Source organism: Microchirus variegatus (genome assembly GCF_963457635.1).
Source record: "Microchirus variegatus genome assembly, chromosome: 2".
Lineage (NCBI taxonomy): Eukaryota > Metazoa > Chordata > Actinopteri > Pleuronectiformes > Soleidae > Microchirus > Microchirus variegatus.
The window spans coordinates 8,299,643-8,312,910 of NC_139803.1; the positions used below are offsets into that span (position 1 = coordinate 8,299,643).

Below are 13,268 nucleotides of genomic sequence, written 5' to 3' on the forward strand. Positions count from 1 at the left end.
ACTATTCAATTTCAGCATATAGAGCTTTGACTTTATTTTCAAAAATGCAATTGCACAAGCGTGAATATCTGCGTGGAACAATAAATCATGAAGAATACGTCCAAAATCTTGCAGGTAATCCACAATAATGTTGACGTATCCAGGAATCCACCCCCCTGGCTTTCAGCGTGAGCAATTTACAAAATCAGATACGTGTTTGCAAAAGGTCACCGAGGGTCACGTCGTGTTCCGGCTAAGTGAGCTGCGCCGCCATTACTCTGCCTCTACTGTCCAGGAGCAGTTACAGTGTACAGATTTACATTTGTTTTTAATTACGTACCGACAGCTTTTGCCAAAAAAATAGAACCATTAGTGCCGCTAGTAGGCAGAGTAAAGACGTAGAATGGAGAGCTGCCAAAGGGAGCTGGAATGAAGGGAGCGAGGCTACAAAAAAAAAGAAAAAAACGTGAAAGGAAGACATGGCACAGGTGAACACGAGGACCTTGCTGACAGAGGAAAATAGTGAAGTGGAGAGAAAAGAAGTTTGACAATGCTGAAGAAGTAAAGGTGGCACGAGGGAGGACGGGACTTTGCTGACAGAGGAGAGAGCGTAAATGAAAAGGAGAGGACGGCTCAAGAGAGGGTCTGCTGAAAAGCATCATGGGAGATAAAGTTGATGAAATCATCCAGGGAGGAGAAGAAATGAAGACTCTCTCTTTCTTTCTGATGTAAAAAATAAATATATAAATACTGTACTTGACACCGTTTCATTGAACACCGTTATCCTCCTGCCACCTCTTCTGATTTGAATCAGAAGAGGTGGTTGTAAATAATAAAGTTGCAACTAAAACAATAATTAATTTTGTGTTCTGCACCAAAGAAAAAGAAGAAATACATGCAAAAAAAAACCTGAACCAAAGCCAACGTTCACCAACATTGTTCCTTCTTGAATGAAACACATATAAAGCACCTACTGTACCTACATGACATTGTTTTTTTTCTACATCTTGCACCACTGTCTATACTGTCAGCACTGTACAGTACACATATGCATCCTTTTTCAAACGCTGTTCTAAAACGTATGGACATCAGTAGCCGGTGCTTTTATTGTTGACGTCGTCAGCGTTTGTCTTCAAATCAACAAACGCTGAGATTATTTTGCAGATAGTTATATCCAGGTTAAAGTGCCTTTACATTAAAACATTCTGTGGGTTTATACATGTGGATGTTTGTTGACAGTCTTGTTTTTTACATCCCTCTCTCCGTGTCTCTGTCAAGCATGTCCATGGAGACGTCTGTCTCTTTGCATTCCCTTTTGCTGTCCATCTGTGTGAGATTCTCCTCCTCCCCCTTGTGCATACATACATCCCTGTGTACTCCAATCTAGCGTTGCCTTTTCTCAGCATGACATGGTTTTATGTTGTCCATTCTGTGTCGTGGGATTGATCTTTTCCAGAGTGACCTCAGTATCGCTGTCAAAGTTCCCAGAGATGGCTGGGGACAGTTTCTCCAGGGCGTTGTTTACCATGCCCACTTCACTCTCCCCGTCCTTCCTCTGTAACTCCTCCTCCTGACACATGATGCTGTGTGGAATCACGTAGCTGGCTGAATGGTTGCCCTCATTCGGTAGGTGACTCTTGGGCTGATACTGACTGTTTGGGTTTGAGGTAGTGGCACCCATGTTGTTGTTTATGCTGACAATTTCAATGGCATTGCTCCCCGGGCAGAGCCGGTGGCAACCCAGCAGGATGGAGAAGGCCTTGCGGAAGTCAGCGTTGAAGGCGTAGATGATGGGGTTGAGCGAGGAGTTGGCCCAGCCAAACCACACAAACACGTCGAAGGTAGTGGAGCTGATGCACGGCAAGTCCGTCGAGCCGTCGGGCAAGTTGAGCTCACAGAACGGCACCATGCAGTTCAGGATGAAGAAGGGCAACCAGCAGCACACAAACACCCCCATGATGACCGAGAGTGTCTTCAAGACTTTGGTTTCTCGCTTGAACGACATTTTGAACGAGCTCTCGCTCTCCATGTTTGAGCTATTTCCCATGCTGCTGTGGCGGTTCTTGGCGCTCTCTGCCGCCCGCTCCAGGGCAGATATTCTCCGTATCTGTTTCTGGGCAATGCGGTAGATCCGGGTATAGGTGACGATCATGATCGCCACAGGGATATAAAAGCTGATGAGGGAGGAGGAGATGGCGTAAGTCCTGTTGAGGCTGGAGTCACAGTTGTCAGGAGGCAGATTGCTGGGGTATGTTCCATTCAGCTCCGCGTAGCTGTAGGTCTGAGCCTTGTGCCAGTTCAGCTGAACCGGAATGAAAGAGATGAGGACAGACAGGGTCCACGCCATGCTGATCATCAGGCACGCCACTCTGGGGGTCATCTTGCGTTCGTAGCGGAATGGGCTCGATATGGCCCAGTAACGGTCGACACTAATCACACACAGGTTCAAGATGGAGGCCGTGGAGCACATGATGTCAAACGCCACCCAGACATTGCAGAAAGCACCAAACGGCCAGAACCCCACGATTTCTGTCGCCGCCTTCCACGGCATCACCAAAACGGCCACCAGGAGGTCAGAGATGGCCAGCGAGATGACAAAAAAGTTGGTGACCTTGGACCTCAAGTGTCGGAACTTGGTGACGGCAGCGCACACGAGCGTGTTGCCTAGCAGCGTTGTGAAGATGAGGAGGAAAAGGAAGCATCCTGTCAGTACACGCTTGGACGAATCTCTCTCTGGTAGCAGCTGCTGGCCATCTCGGACTGTGGAGAAATTCTGATCCATTGTTTATGCTACAGTGCAAAGTGAGAGAGAGAGAGAGGGGGGTGGGTGAGGTAGGTGTCAACACTCACCCCATCGCATCCCCAGTCTGCAGCAGCTGTGACTCCCCAGGGGAAGAGTTTTAGGTGGAAAGTGTGGCTGGTGGAGAGGTCAGCTGTCTCGGCACCAGCTCTCCCACAGACTGAGACATCCATAGGCTCCTCATGACAACCACCATCCTCGCAGAGGAGCTGCTATAAATATTTCAGAAAAAAATATTCTCACTGAAAAAACCCCAGATGATAAATACCTGAAGTACAGGCAGACATTCTATTATGAGAGTGTGGATATTCCCGCTTTTGGGGGGGGGTTCAGTCAGGGCTGTCGTTCAAAAAAAGTCTAAAGCAACAGTAAAATATGATATTTAAAGAAATTTTAAGATTTTTTTTCCAGCTGTCAAGCCCTCACTGAAACTTTCACAGCATATTGTCACTGAGCTGATGAGTAAAACAAGCTTGGCCAATAATTAGACTTATATACCACCTCATCAATAACTTGTATTGATATTTTTTGCCCTGCGTTTATCTGATTTGTTTTAATGATCCTCGAGGCGTGTCTGCGTGATTATATTGGTGCCTGCATTGATGCTGATCCACCCTGGCTGATAGGTGCTATATTTGATTTGACTTTTTTTTATCTCCTTGAACGTATCTCCCGGTCAGTAAATGGCACAGTCTCCAGCCAACATTTCCACCTCAGTTCTGAGCCAAAAAACAACAAAAAAAGGGCTCCAAAGAGTTCAACAGTTCCTTTTGAACGCAGAGACGCACGTTTAATCACATGTGGAGACGCGCATCAAAATCAGAGATCTTTCTTTTGTTGCTGCCATGTGCACTGACATCCAGGTATGTTCGGGTCAGCACATCACAAAACATATACAGTAGTCATATGGCCACCCACCTAAGTTATCTATGGCATTGCGATCCATGTGTCTTTGAAACGCAAAGTGCGCTCCACTCCGTGGATGTGGACAGCTCAGGACCAGATATCCAAAATCAACGCGTAAAGGTTACGGTCACTTAAAAACGATCCACATCTCTTTGATGTACTTCCAACTCTTGGTGCGACGCGAGAGAGAAGGCGCTCACCCACCCTGCGGACTCTTCCACGGGCAGACGGTCATGCTCCTCCGCTGCGAGGTGTTTAATCAGTCCTTACGCCTCTCATCGTGGGGTCATCCGTGTGATGACATCTGATGTTGTCAGCGACGCAGAGTGATGGGAATGATCTTCCCCAAAAACCGTAGTCCCTGCGCGCTCCTCTCTCTGTAAGCTCTGCTGCTGCTGTGCGCCACGGTCTCTGCCACAACTGCTCCATCACATCCCAGGGAGACTGTGAGCAGCAAAGCCACACAAATACATCACACCTTTTGTCACTGAAGAATTTAGACACGTGATTCACGACAACGTGTAAGAAAGTATGTGTACAATTTTTGGCTTTATTTATTTTATTTTTATTTTTGGAAGAACTCTTAAAATTTCTCGCGTCAGATTTGGTTACATTTCTACTCTACTCTGATTTTTATCTCATACTCGCACCAACTTCATCCACTGTTGCATTTTAGAGCAACAATAGTGATGCGTTCTCCATTTAATTCATTTTAGACTTTTAAAACTCATCAGATGAAAACGTCAGGAGCTGCAGCCTCACTCATTGGATGCGCAGTCCTGTCGTGGACTTGCAGCGAGCAAGGAGACACGGAGGTACAATGAGGCCATCTACTGGGTGCATTGTAGGACATTATAGATGAAGGGACGCGCCCACCACGTGGCGTGTTCTGCCCAACTGCTGTCTCTCACGCGCTCACTCACTCAATTTGGGCACCCTCTGTATTCCTTTTACGCGTGACGCGCGCGCTGCAGCAAGGATAGACAGCCAATATCTTTCCACGAGGCTAAAATATCAATCTCACAGCTATAAATATGAGGCATAAACTTCATCTGTAGACCATTTTGACCATTAGCCATGTGTAGAATATTCATAATGTCAATACTTGCAGTTTCTCTTTACCAGAACCTCTCCCTCCTGAAAACCACTGTGGACTTTGAACATCTGTGTGGGGTGTGAGTGTGTCAGACCCTTTCTGGTAAAAGCACTGAACTTCTCAGGACCAGTAGTCCTCATGGAGAGCCTAACCCTAACCCTAATAATGCAGAACCTATCATTTCTGGGGATCTGCTAAAGTTCAGGGCTTAAGGTTTCGGGTTAGGCATCAACCGATTATGGTTCTGATTATGGATGAGGGTTTGTTTAGGCTGTCCACATTCATACAAGTCAGGAATAGCTGTGCAGATCTGTGTGTGTGTGAGACACTTGTATGTGTGTCTGACTTCGTGTCTGCCTCTATGACTCTGCACTCTGACGTGTGTTTATGGCTTTGCATTGTGCTTGTGCCTGTGCTTGCATGCACATTATGTGTGTGTGTGTGTGTGTGTGTGTGTGTGAGGGTGTGTGTGTGTGTGTGAGTAATACATGGAGACAAGCCAAGTGTAAAGGTCTGGCAGACACAACACCTACATTCCCCTGTAGCACAGAGTCAGAAGGGAATAGAATAGAATTGAACTGAAGTGATTGACCCTCATGTAAAGCAGTAGAGGAGGAACGAACGAATGAATGAATGAATGAATGAATGAAAGCTCCAGAAATCTTTACTCATTTTTTTTTTTACCTATAGTCCCATTGAGATCAAGGATCTCTTTTACAAGGCAGACCTGGCCTAGATAGAAGCAGCACATTCACAGTAAAAGTCAGACGCAAATTAAAACCTGGACTCAAACAAATCATCTCCAGAGCTTTAAACGCTATTTTTCTAAGCATGGTTTCCTGACTGCTGCTGAGACAAAGCCAAAAATATGGGCAATATCATAATCTGTCTCTGCCATGACTTGAATGTTGGGTTTCACTAAGCTTATTAAATAAAGCACATAAATAAATAAAGTACTGATATACTGAAAGTTCTCAAAACTTGTAATGTTGCCATTCCAGCATGCAAGCGGTGAATTTGAAGGGATAACCAAAGCTTTCTGGGTGGTTTTATTACTGTGCCAAGCAGATGCCCAACTGTTGAAGCTGTTGTGAAGGAATTTAAAGTTGTGGACTGGCAGGGAGATTCATTTTTGTCACGCAAAACATGGTAGTGCAGTCGTAGTCCAAAAACATATTGACAGGCTACATGGACTCTCTAAATTGACTGTAAATGTGAGAGTGCACGGATGGTTGTCCGTCTCTATATTTGCCCTGATATGCAGCATGTACCCCACGCCGTTCAGATGGACATGGCTCCAGCCCCAATGTGACCAATATGGGGGATAAAACAGTGAATGAATGAATGATTTATAGAACACTACCAGAAGGGATGTATCACCATGGCTGTTTTTGAAGAAGTTAATGGGGATTCTGCTGAAGAGGTAGCATTTAGCAAAATGAGGCAGCATTCATTTTCATTAACTGAAGTGTAGTTGTTAGTGAGGCAATTACCTCAAAACAAGAGGGGCCTTTTAAGCATTCGGTAATGCAGATGGAGTGCAGATTGAAATTCACAAATTGTCCTTGCTCAAATCCACTAAAGCTCTCATGCAGAGTGTAATACTTCGAGTGATTTTATGAACAGTGCATTAGAAATGGTCAGTATAAAGTATAATATGCAATAATCTAAATAAAAAAAAATGTTTTTTTATATATTACATTTTCTTAGGATGGGGATAAAAAGGCATCAACGGAATGAGTGACAAATACAAACAAAGTTAAGAGAGCTAAACGATCAATAAAAGTCAGAGGTATTTTGCCCGACACCATCTCACAACAATATAAACTCTCCATCGCGGACTTGATGTTCTCTGTCAGGAGCGATTGCTTTTTAAAAGGCATATCGGTTTTTCTCTGAAGTAAAAGAAATCTCATTTCAACTGTGATAATAAAAGAGTGAAATCAATTGCCTCGTATAAAAGTGATTGCTATAAAAAAAAAAAAAATTCTAACCCATCAAGTATTTTTCTGTGAAATGACTTGATCACATACACACACAGGTTTGTGCAGCTGTTATTCCAAACTGTATCCATAAATACTTAATGCCTTACCCAAATCTTAACCTAACCAGTACGCAAACCCTATCCCATAACAGTTCCTCAGAAATTAAATTCTGCTTAAAGAGGTTATAAATACAAGCGTGCACTCTCTCTCTCTCTTCTTCCTTCTCTTTATCTCCCTTCTTCCAAATCCTTATTGTCACTGTGACATCCATCAGGTCTAAGGTTGTTGTTGTGAAGGCTCTTACTGCTCGACAAACACCCAGCACGGAGGAGCTTTCGTGCACTAATCCGAGCTGTGGCAGTTAACAACAGGGACACGCACGCGCACAACAACTTTAATATCACTGAAACGCTCAGAAACTTTGATATGTGCCTGTCAGCGTGTGTGTTTGTCGCTCTTTGTGGTGTGAGGCAACTTTTAAATGGAATATGTCACAATCGTGAAAATATTTTCAACCATTTTTGTGACCTCAGTACCCTACTAATAAAAATAATGATGAGACTAAATGTGTATTAGTAATAGCTATGGCTATAATTTAATACAATAATGACAGTAATGGTTTTCCTGCACCCTTTATTCGTGGAGGGGACGTCACGATATATTCTCCCTCACCTCAGGCACTGGCATCTGAAAAATATGCTTGAGAAATAAAAAAAAGTATACTTTGTGTGTTTCAAGCAATAACAATGATTATATGGCTAAATAAAGATGGATTAATTGTTTTAACACCCTCAACATGGTTCTCACTGTGCGGTCTCTGGTAGTTCCATCTAAAATGTATTAACTGCACACTTGTCAGTGCAGGGTCGCTGAGGGAGAATATGCCACAGAGTATAATTAGGGATGAGCAATGAAAGGAAGAAAAGGAAACGCTGAGCAGTCGTCATGTGGGGGGGGGGGGGGGGGGGGGGGATGTTCAAGTGGAAATGGCACATAGCGAGAATAACTTCACCGAAAAGTGAAATTGAAGTGACTCGTGCCTTTGGGAGGAAAAAAAATGACTTGTACAGAATGAGATAAAAAAGAAAAAAGGAACTGCTCCATTTGAGCTGGTAGTTGGACCAGGAAATCAGCTTCAGAAACAGGGTGCAATCATCTGTAGCAGGGCTACTGCACTCTAGTATAATGTCAGTTATAAGTGTTCAGAAACAACAGACAAAGCAAATGCATCCAAAAAATGATATAAGACACGTTTGAGATTTGAATACTTCCATCTCAGTCTGACTGGTTATCAGATCTGAAGTTGACTGTAGGAACGAGCCTGCCCAGACTCTGAGGGTCAAACATCGCGACGTGACACATCGATTCAGTTGTGTTCACCCACTGCTGTGAAAGCCAGACTTTCATCAAACGCGGTTGTCAGTCTGATAACGTCATCGCGGCGTGTCCTGCAGTACTGTCTTTAATAAAGTTTAGAAGGGAACTGTCGACGGGCTGTGAGGGGCTGTCAACATTTTGCTCCGCTTGCTCAGTCAAATCCACACAGATGGCAAATAAATATGTTGGTAATGTCACTGGGAATGTGTGTGTGTAGTGGTCGACACAAAGAGTGTTCAGCGGCAATGGCGATGGTGCTGTAATGCTAAAAAAAAAATCATAAATCATAAACGTGTAAGGAGATAGCCGTGACATTATCACTCCCCAGTTTTTGCGATGTAATTGATTCCCAAAATGATGACACACCTTAAAGATATATTCATGCATTTAAATGATTTAATTATCCCCTCTTTTTCAAACCAAGAAGGTCCCATAGGCCCCTCTTAGCCTTGTAAGATGGATATTTGGATATCAGACACATTTCCTTATACTAATAACTTCTATTACTGAATTCATAACATTTTAATACCCAAATTAATGAAAGTTGTGGGCTCTCAAGCAATAAGACGGTAAATAAAATGATGTAAATAAATCATAAAGGCTAAATTCTGTGGTACTTGGTCAAGCACAGAGTCATAAGTCGCTTTCACATCCTCATATATCACAGGCGTTTGCAGACTTATAGACTCAAGTATGACATCAATAAAGACTGAGTTCCATTTGTGCCACATATAGTAACATAATTAAGTAAATAAATCAGTTGCTGGTGCAGGATTGGGCACAAAAATAATAGCATCTATTGAAAAAGATGGATAGTAAATGTCTACTTTTCCAACTCTGCGCGTTAAATAACACAAAGCTTTTATCATTTCTTCCCTGTGCTTTCCCATCCAGCAGCAAATGACACTTTGGTGTGCAAAGAGTTAACTATAAAAATAGGAAAAAAGAGTGAGCTGAGGCTGCCTCTCTTGCCTTTCTACCCAGCAATCATTGTTATCACCTTCAACCTTTTCTGTTGTTGTTATTATGAGAAGAAAAGTGGAGGAGAATATTAGTCCCACCCCCCACTGTGTGATGTAAAAGGTTCTTCACTTTGGTGTTTCACATTATTGAAGTTACCTTGAAACTGCTCATCCAAGACACTTCACATCACATCGTATTCTCTTTTCATCATCCTTTGGCAAAAAACCTCTATGTTTTTGTAGGGAATATATATTGATAATTTCATAATCTGATTAAATTGCTTTATATTAATTCAAGACACAGCTTGTGTCGATTTAAGATTACATCCAGTGCATGAATAACCAGATTAACAGCCCTGCAGGTCGACATTTAAGCACAATGAGCTGGACTAACAGAGCCACAAATGGAAAGCACACTTCAATGACCTCATTACCGCCTATCACGGCCGTAACATGTGCGATCATTATTCCGCCACCTTTTTACTTTGTTTCACTCATTTCTCCACCAAAACTCTCACTCGTCGCCCTCCCTTCATCCAATTACCCGGCTCTCAATCAATAATGTCCACTTGTTTTGCTGATGAGAAAATCACCTGCAGCAGAAACCTTCCCAAGGGCACAAAGAGACAACATGCTCTCTATCTCTCTAAAGTGTGTAATTGCTGCAATGTTTCAACAGGAGTTGTTCATGGTAAGATTATTAGTCATTTGACTTTGTTTGAAGGTGCAAGGACATCATTTACATTCACAGATGGGAAATAACACACTAGGATTTGTTAAGGGTAAAGATGCTGCATGGGCACATTGTGCTAAATACCCTTTAATCGCTGTTTAATTGCATTTTCTTCCTCTTTCAGAGCGTCCTCAAACATATATGACTACGAACAGACTGTTTGTCCCTGTACTGTCAAAAGTAAGGCACAGACAGGTGTGAAATCTGAGTAGTTTTGTGTTCTGTTTCCTGTTTTATTTTGAAATAATTGCCATTGCCTCTCGTTCATCCAGTGTTCTCCTTCATGAGAGAAACCTGTCCAAAACATTATGTCATTTACAGTTAAAGTTAAAACAATACACAGCATAAAATGAGTGTCCAAAATGGATCTGCAGTTTTCTACTGCAATGTCTTTTACCCTAAAAATATCCAAGGGGAGTATATGTGTTTTTTATGGTCAAATATCCATCCCTCAACACACTCCAGCTGCTAAAAATGGCTTTGACAATATGAGTCATAATAAGCTGTGGGCACCACTGACACATGGGCTTGTTTTCTTCTCCTCCTCTCTTTCCTCGACATGTTTGGTTTGTTAACCGTCTCTCATCCTGACACAGTCTCATTCCTCTCATGTATTTATAGGCATTGTTAAGACAGTTACATTGACATCTGATCTCCCACCATGCAAATACAAAGGTGATTAATATTGCGAAATGTGCACATGCAACACGTAGTCACAGTGGCATGGATCTATCGTCTTAATTGTCTGCCTTTATTTTTATTTTCACAAACTAACTGACCCCGTCATCATGTCATGTCCTTGGCTACTGTTTTGACCCAAAGTGAGTGAATTAATGTGCAGCCATGCGTGACAACAAAGAGCAGCGCCTTTATTGACCAACAAGCAAAACGAATCAGCTTTCGTCTTTCTGCTCAGCTTTTTCAAAAACTGCAACAAAGACCATGCTATTCATAGAGTCTTAAAGGTGCATTATGTAACAGTACAGTCAAAACATTTGCATTAAAAAAAACATTTTGCAGACTGCAAATCATGTTTATGTTTAGAAAATCATGTTTTGGCATGTGGCGCCACCTACCGCTGTCTACCAATCATTGCAGTCAGTAGAGTCTCAGCTGTCGAGCAACCACGGGTTGCCAGTTACGTCAGAAAACGAAACCTAAAAGACCTTGGTATTTTGAATTTGAATGTCGTAACTGTTTTTGGCCACATTCTTACATATGGCACCTTTGAATTAATATTTGTGGACAAAGTACTGAGTTTCTTTCACCTGTGAATACTTTGATATACTTGCCATATACTTTGCCCGAAATGTAAACTCATTTTGACAAATCGTGACTGTGATAAAGTCACTCAGAATGAGTCAAATCCCCAAATCAGGTGAATATTCTCCAGATAGTGAACAGTACATGGAGATGATTCACACACATATATGTTCAGTAGACTTGAAATGAAATGATGTGAACCTTTCTTTGGTCAAAATCTCAAAGTAGTTGCTGAAAGGACTCCAGGTCCGCTATGTTTTGACTGAGGATGGAATAAAGGAATAGCAGATAAAGGAGGGGGTGAGGCAGAGGACAACTCACTGTTCACTGGACGTGAAGGGAGATGAGAGGGAAATGTTGCTTTTCAGAACTCACTCTGTCTGTGTTTTCAGCTCAGATTCATCCCACTCCAAGGCCCCTGGCTAAAGCAGGGCCGCACACAGAGCTCCGTGGTGTTTACTGTAACTCCAGCAATCTGCTGAAAGGGAAATGTTTGTCTTGGAAAAACAGCCGCTTCTGAACAAAACTGATAATTTGCTCTGAAGGATTACGCTTGGCTCTGTGGTTGGCATCATTTAATCTCACTCCATCACACAGCGAGGGAGCACTGTGACGTGCCATTAAATAAATGAGCCTTTTCTTCTTTCACATCAACTCTCGCTCAAGATGTTTCCCGGTAATCGAGCAGTGGCAAGGTCATCCAACAGTTTGTCACAGGATTAGATAAAAAAATATTGGCGGCGCCATTTTTGTGAAAGGAGTTTAGTTCTGTGAAAGCCAAGTCTATCATTTTGGCTTCTGTGTCAGCAGCCGATCATTGAATGCCAGTCTAGGAACGTTCATTTCATTTATTTATACAATAAAGAATTTGTGTCCCCTTGAACTCCTTGTCTCTTTTACCATCGTGATTTAAGGACCAGCTGATTTCATTATTATTATTATTATTCTGTGCTGTCACACTCTCATATTCAACGCACGCACATGCACATAAATAGCTCCTGTGGTCCAATGAGGTTGTGACATTTTCATGTCAGGACAGGATGAAAATAGAAAGAGAGCCATGAGCGGAACAGACTGAGGCACAATGAGTGAGTGGGCAGATAATAGACAGACTGATTCAGTGGGCTGAAAGCACAGGGCAGTTTGTGGCAGTGTGTGTGTGTGTGTGTGTGTGTGTGTGTGTGTGTGTGTGTGTGTGTGTGTGTGTGTGTGTGTGTGTGTGTGTGTGTGTGTGTGTGTGTGTGTGTGTGTGTGTGTGTGTGTGTGTGTGCACAGTGAGATGATGTGTCCTGGTTTTTAGGGGGTTAACTGCAGGTGGTGAACACTAGTCCTGCAGGTCCCTGTGGATGTTTGCAAACTGTGCTTCAACCTGAAACCCGGTTTTTCAAAAATAACTCACCTCTTTTATTCCTTTACATCCATTAATTATTTCCTCCTTTTCTTACACACACACACACACACATACACACAATCTGTCATGCCCTTCCCCATACCATCTGTTTGTGTGTAGTTAAGTTTAAGTGCATAAATGTGGTGGGCTGCATTTCATCGTCTAACGTATATAGATATGGGTTATGTGGTTATTTGTAGAGTAGCCATCTCATCTGCATCTATAACCATCTACTAAGTCCTAATATGCAGCAATGGCCAAATTCCTCACAGCAATATTACTACAGCAAGTGCATGCTTTTTCCTTGAGGAAACGCTGTCCTCTTGTGGTAAATGTTTTGAAGTGAGACGTGGAATCCAGGTCCTGCTGAATGACAGGGGACATTTGATTATTTTGTTCCATACAGACAATAATAAAAGTAGTTAGCACGTTCAATGAGACATAAATTATTCAAAAGAAGATATGTTGAAGTTGAGTTAACCACAAAGTTGATTGAGAGGATATAGGTTGGGATCTAAGTTATATAAATTCTACGTTTTTCACTATTTTTGTATGTATGTATATCTATACATGCATATGTGTAAATATATATGTATATATATATACATATATATATATATATATATGTATATATACACATTATTATTTATTTAGATTTATTTTGCAGCAGTAGTACACATAAATCGACATTTTTGATACACACTCCATACCAGATGGTGGCGGTAATGCGCTTAATTGTTTGTCGTTTAATGTTCCGGAAGTGGGAAGTTGGATGAC

At 42.3% G+C, this 13,268-nt stretch overlaps 1 protein-coding gene across 1 annotated transcript; it reads right to left on the reverse strand.

The window, feature by feature from the left end:
* Positions 1–1,378: 1,378 nt before the first annotated feature.
* drd1b (dopamine receptor D1b) lies at positions 1,379–2,761 on the reverse strand (the record flags this gene model as incomplete). Its single annotated transcript, XM_083910678.1, has 1 exon — positions 1,379–2,761. The coding sequence occupies one exon, from the start codon at positions 2,759–2,761 to the stop codon at positions 1,379–1,381; it is 1,383 nt and encodes a 460-aa protein (XP_083766804.1).
* Between the last annotated feature and the right edge of the window lie 10,507 nt (positions 2,762–13,268).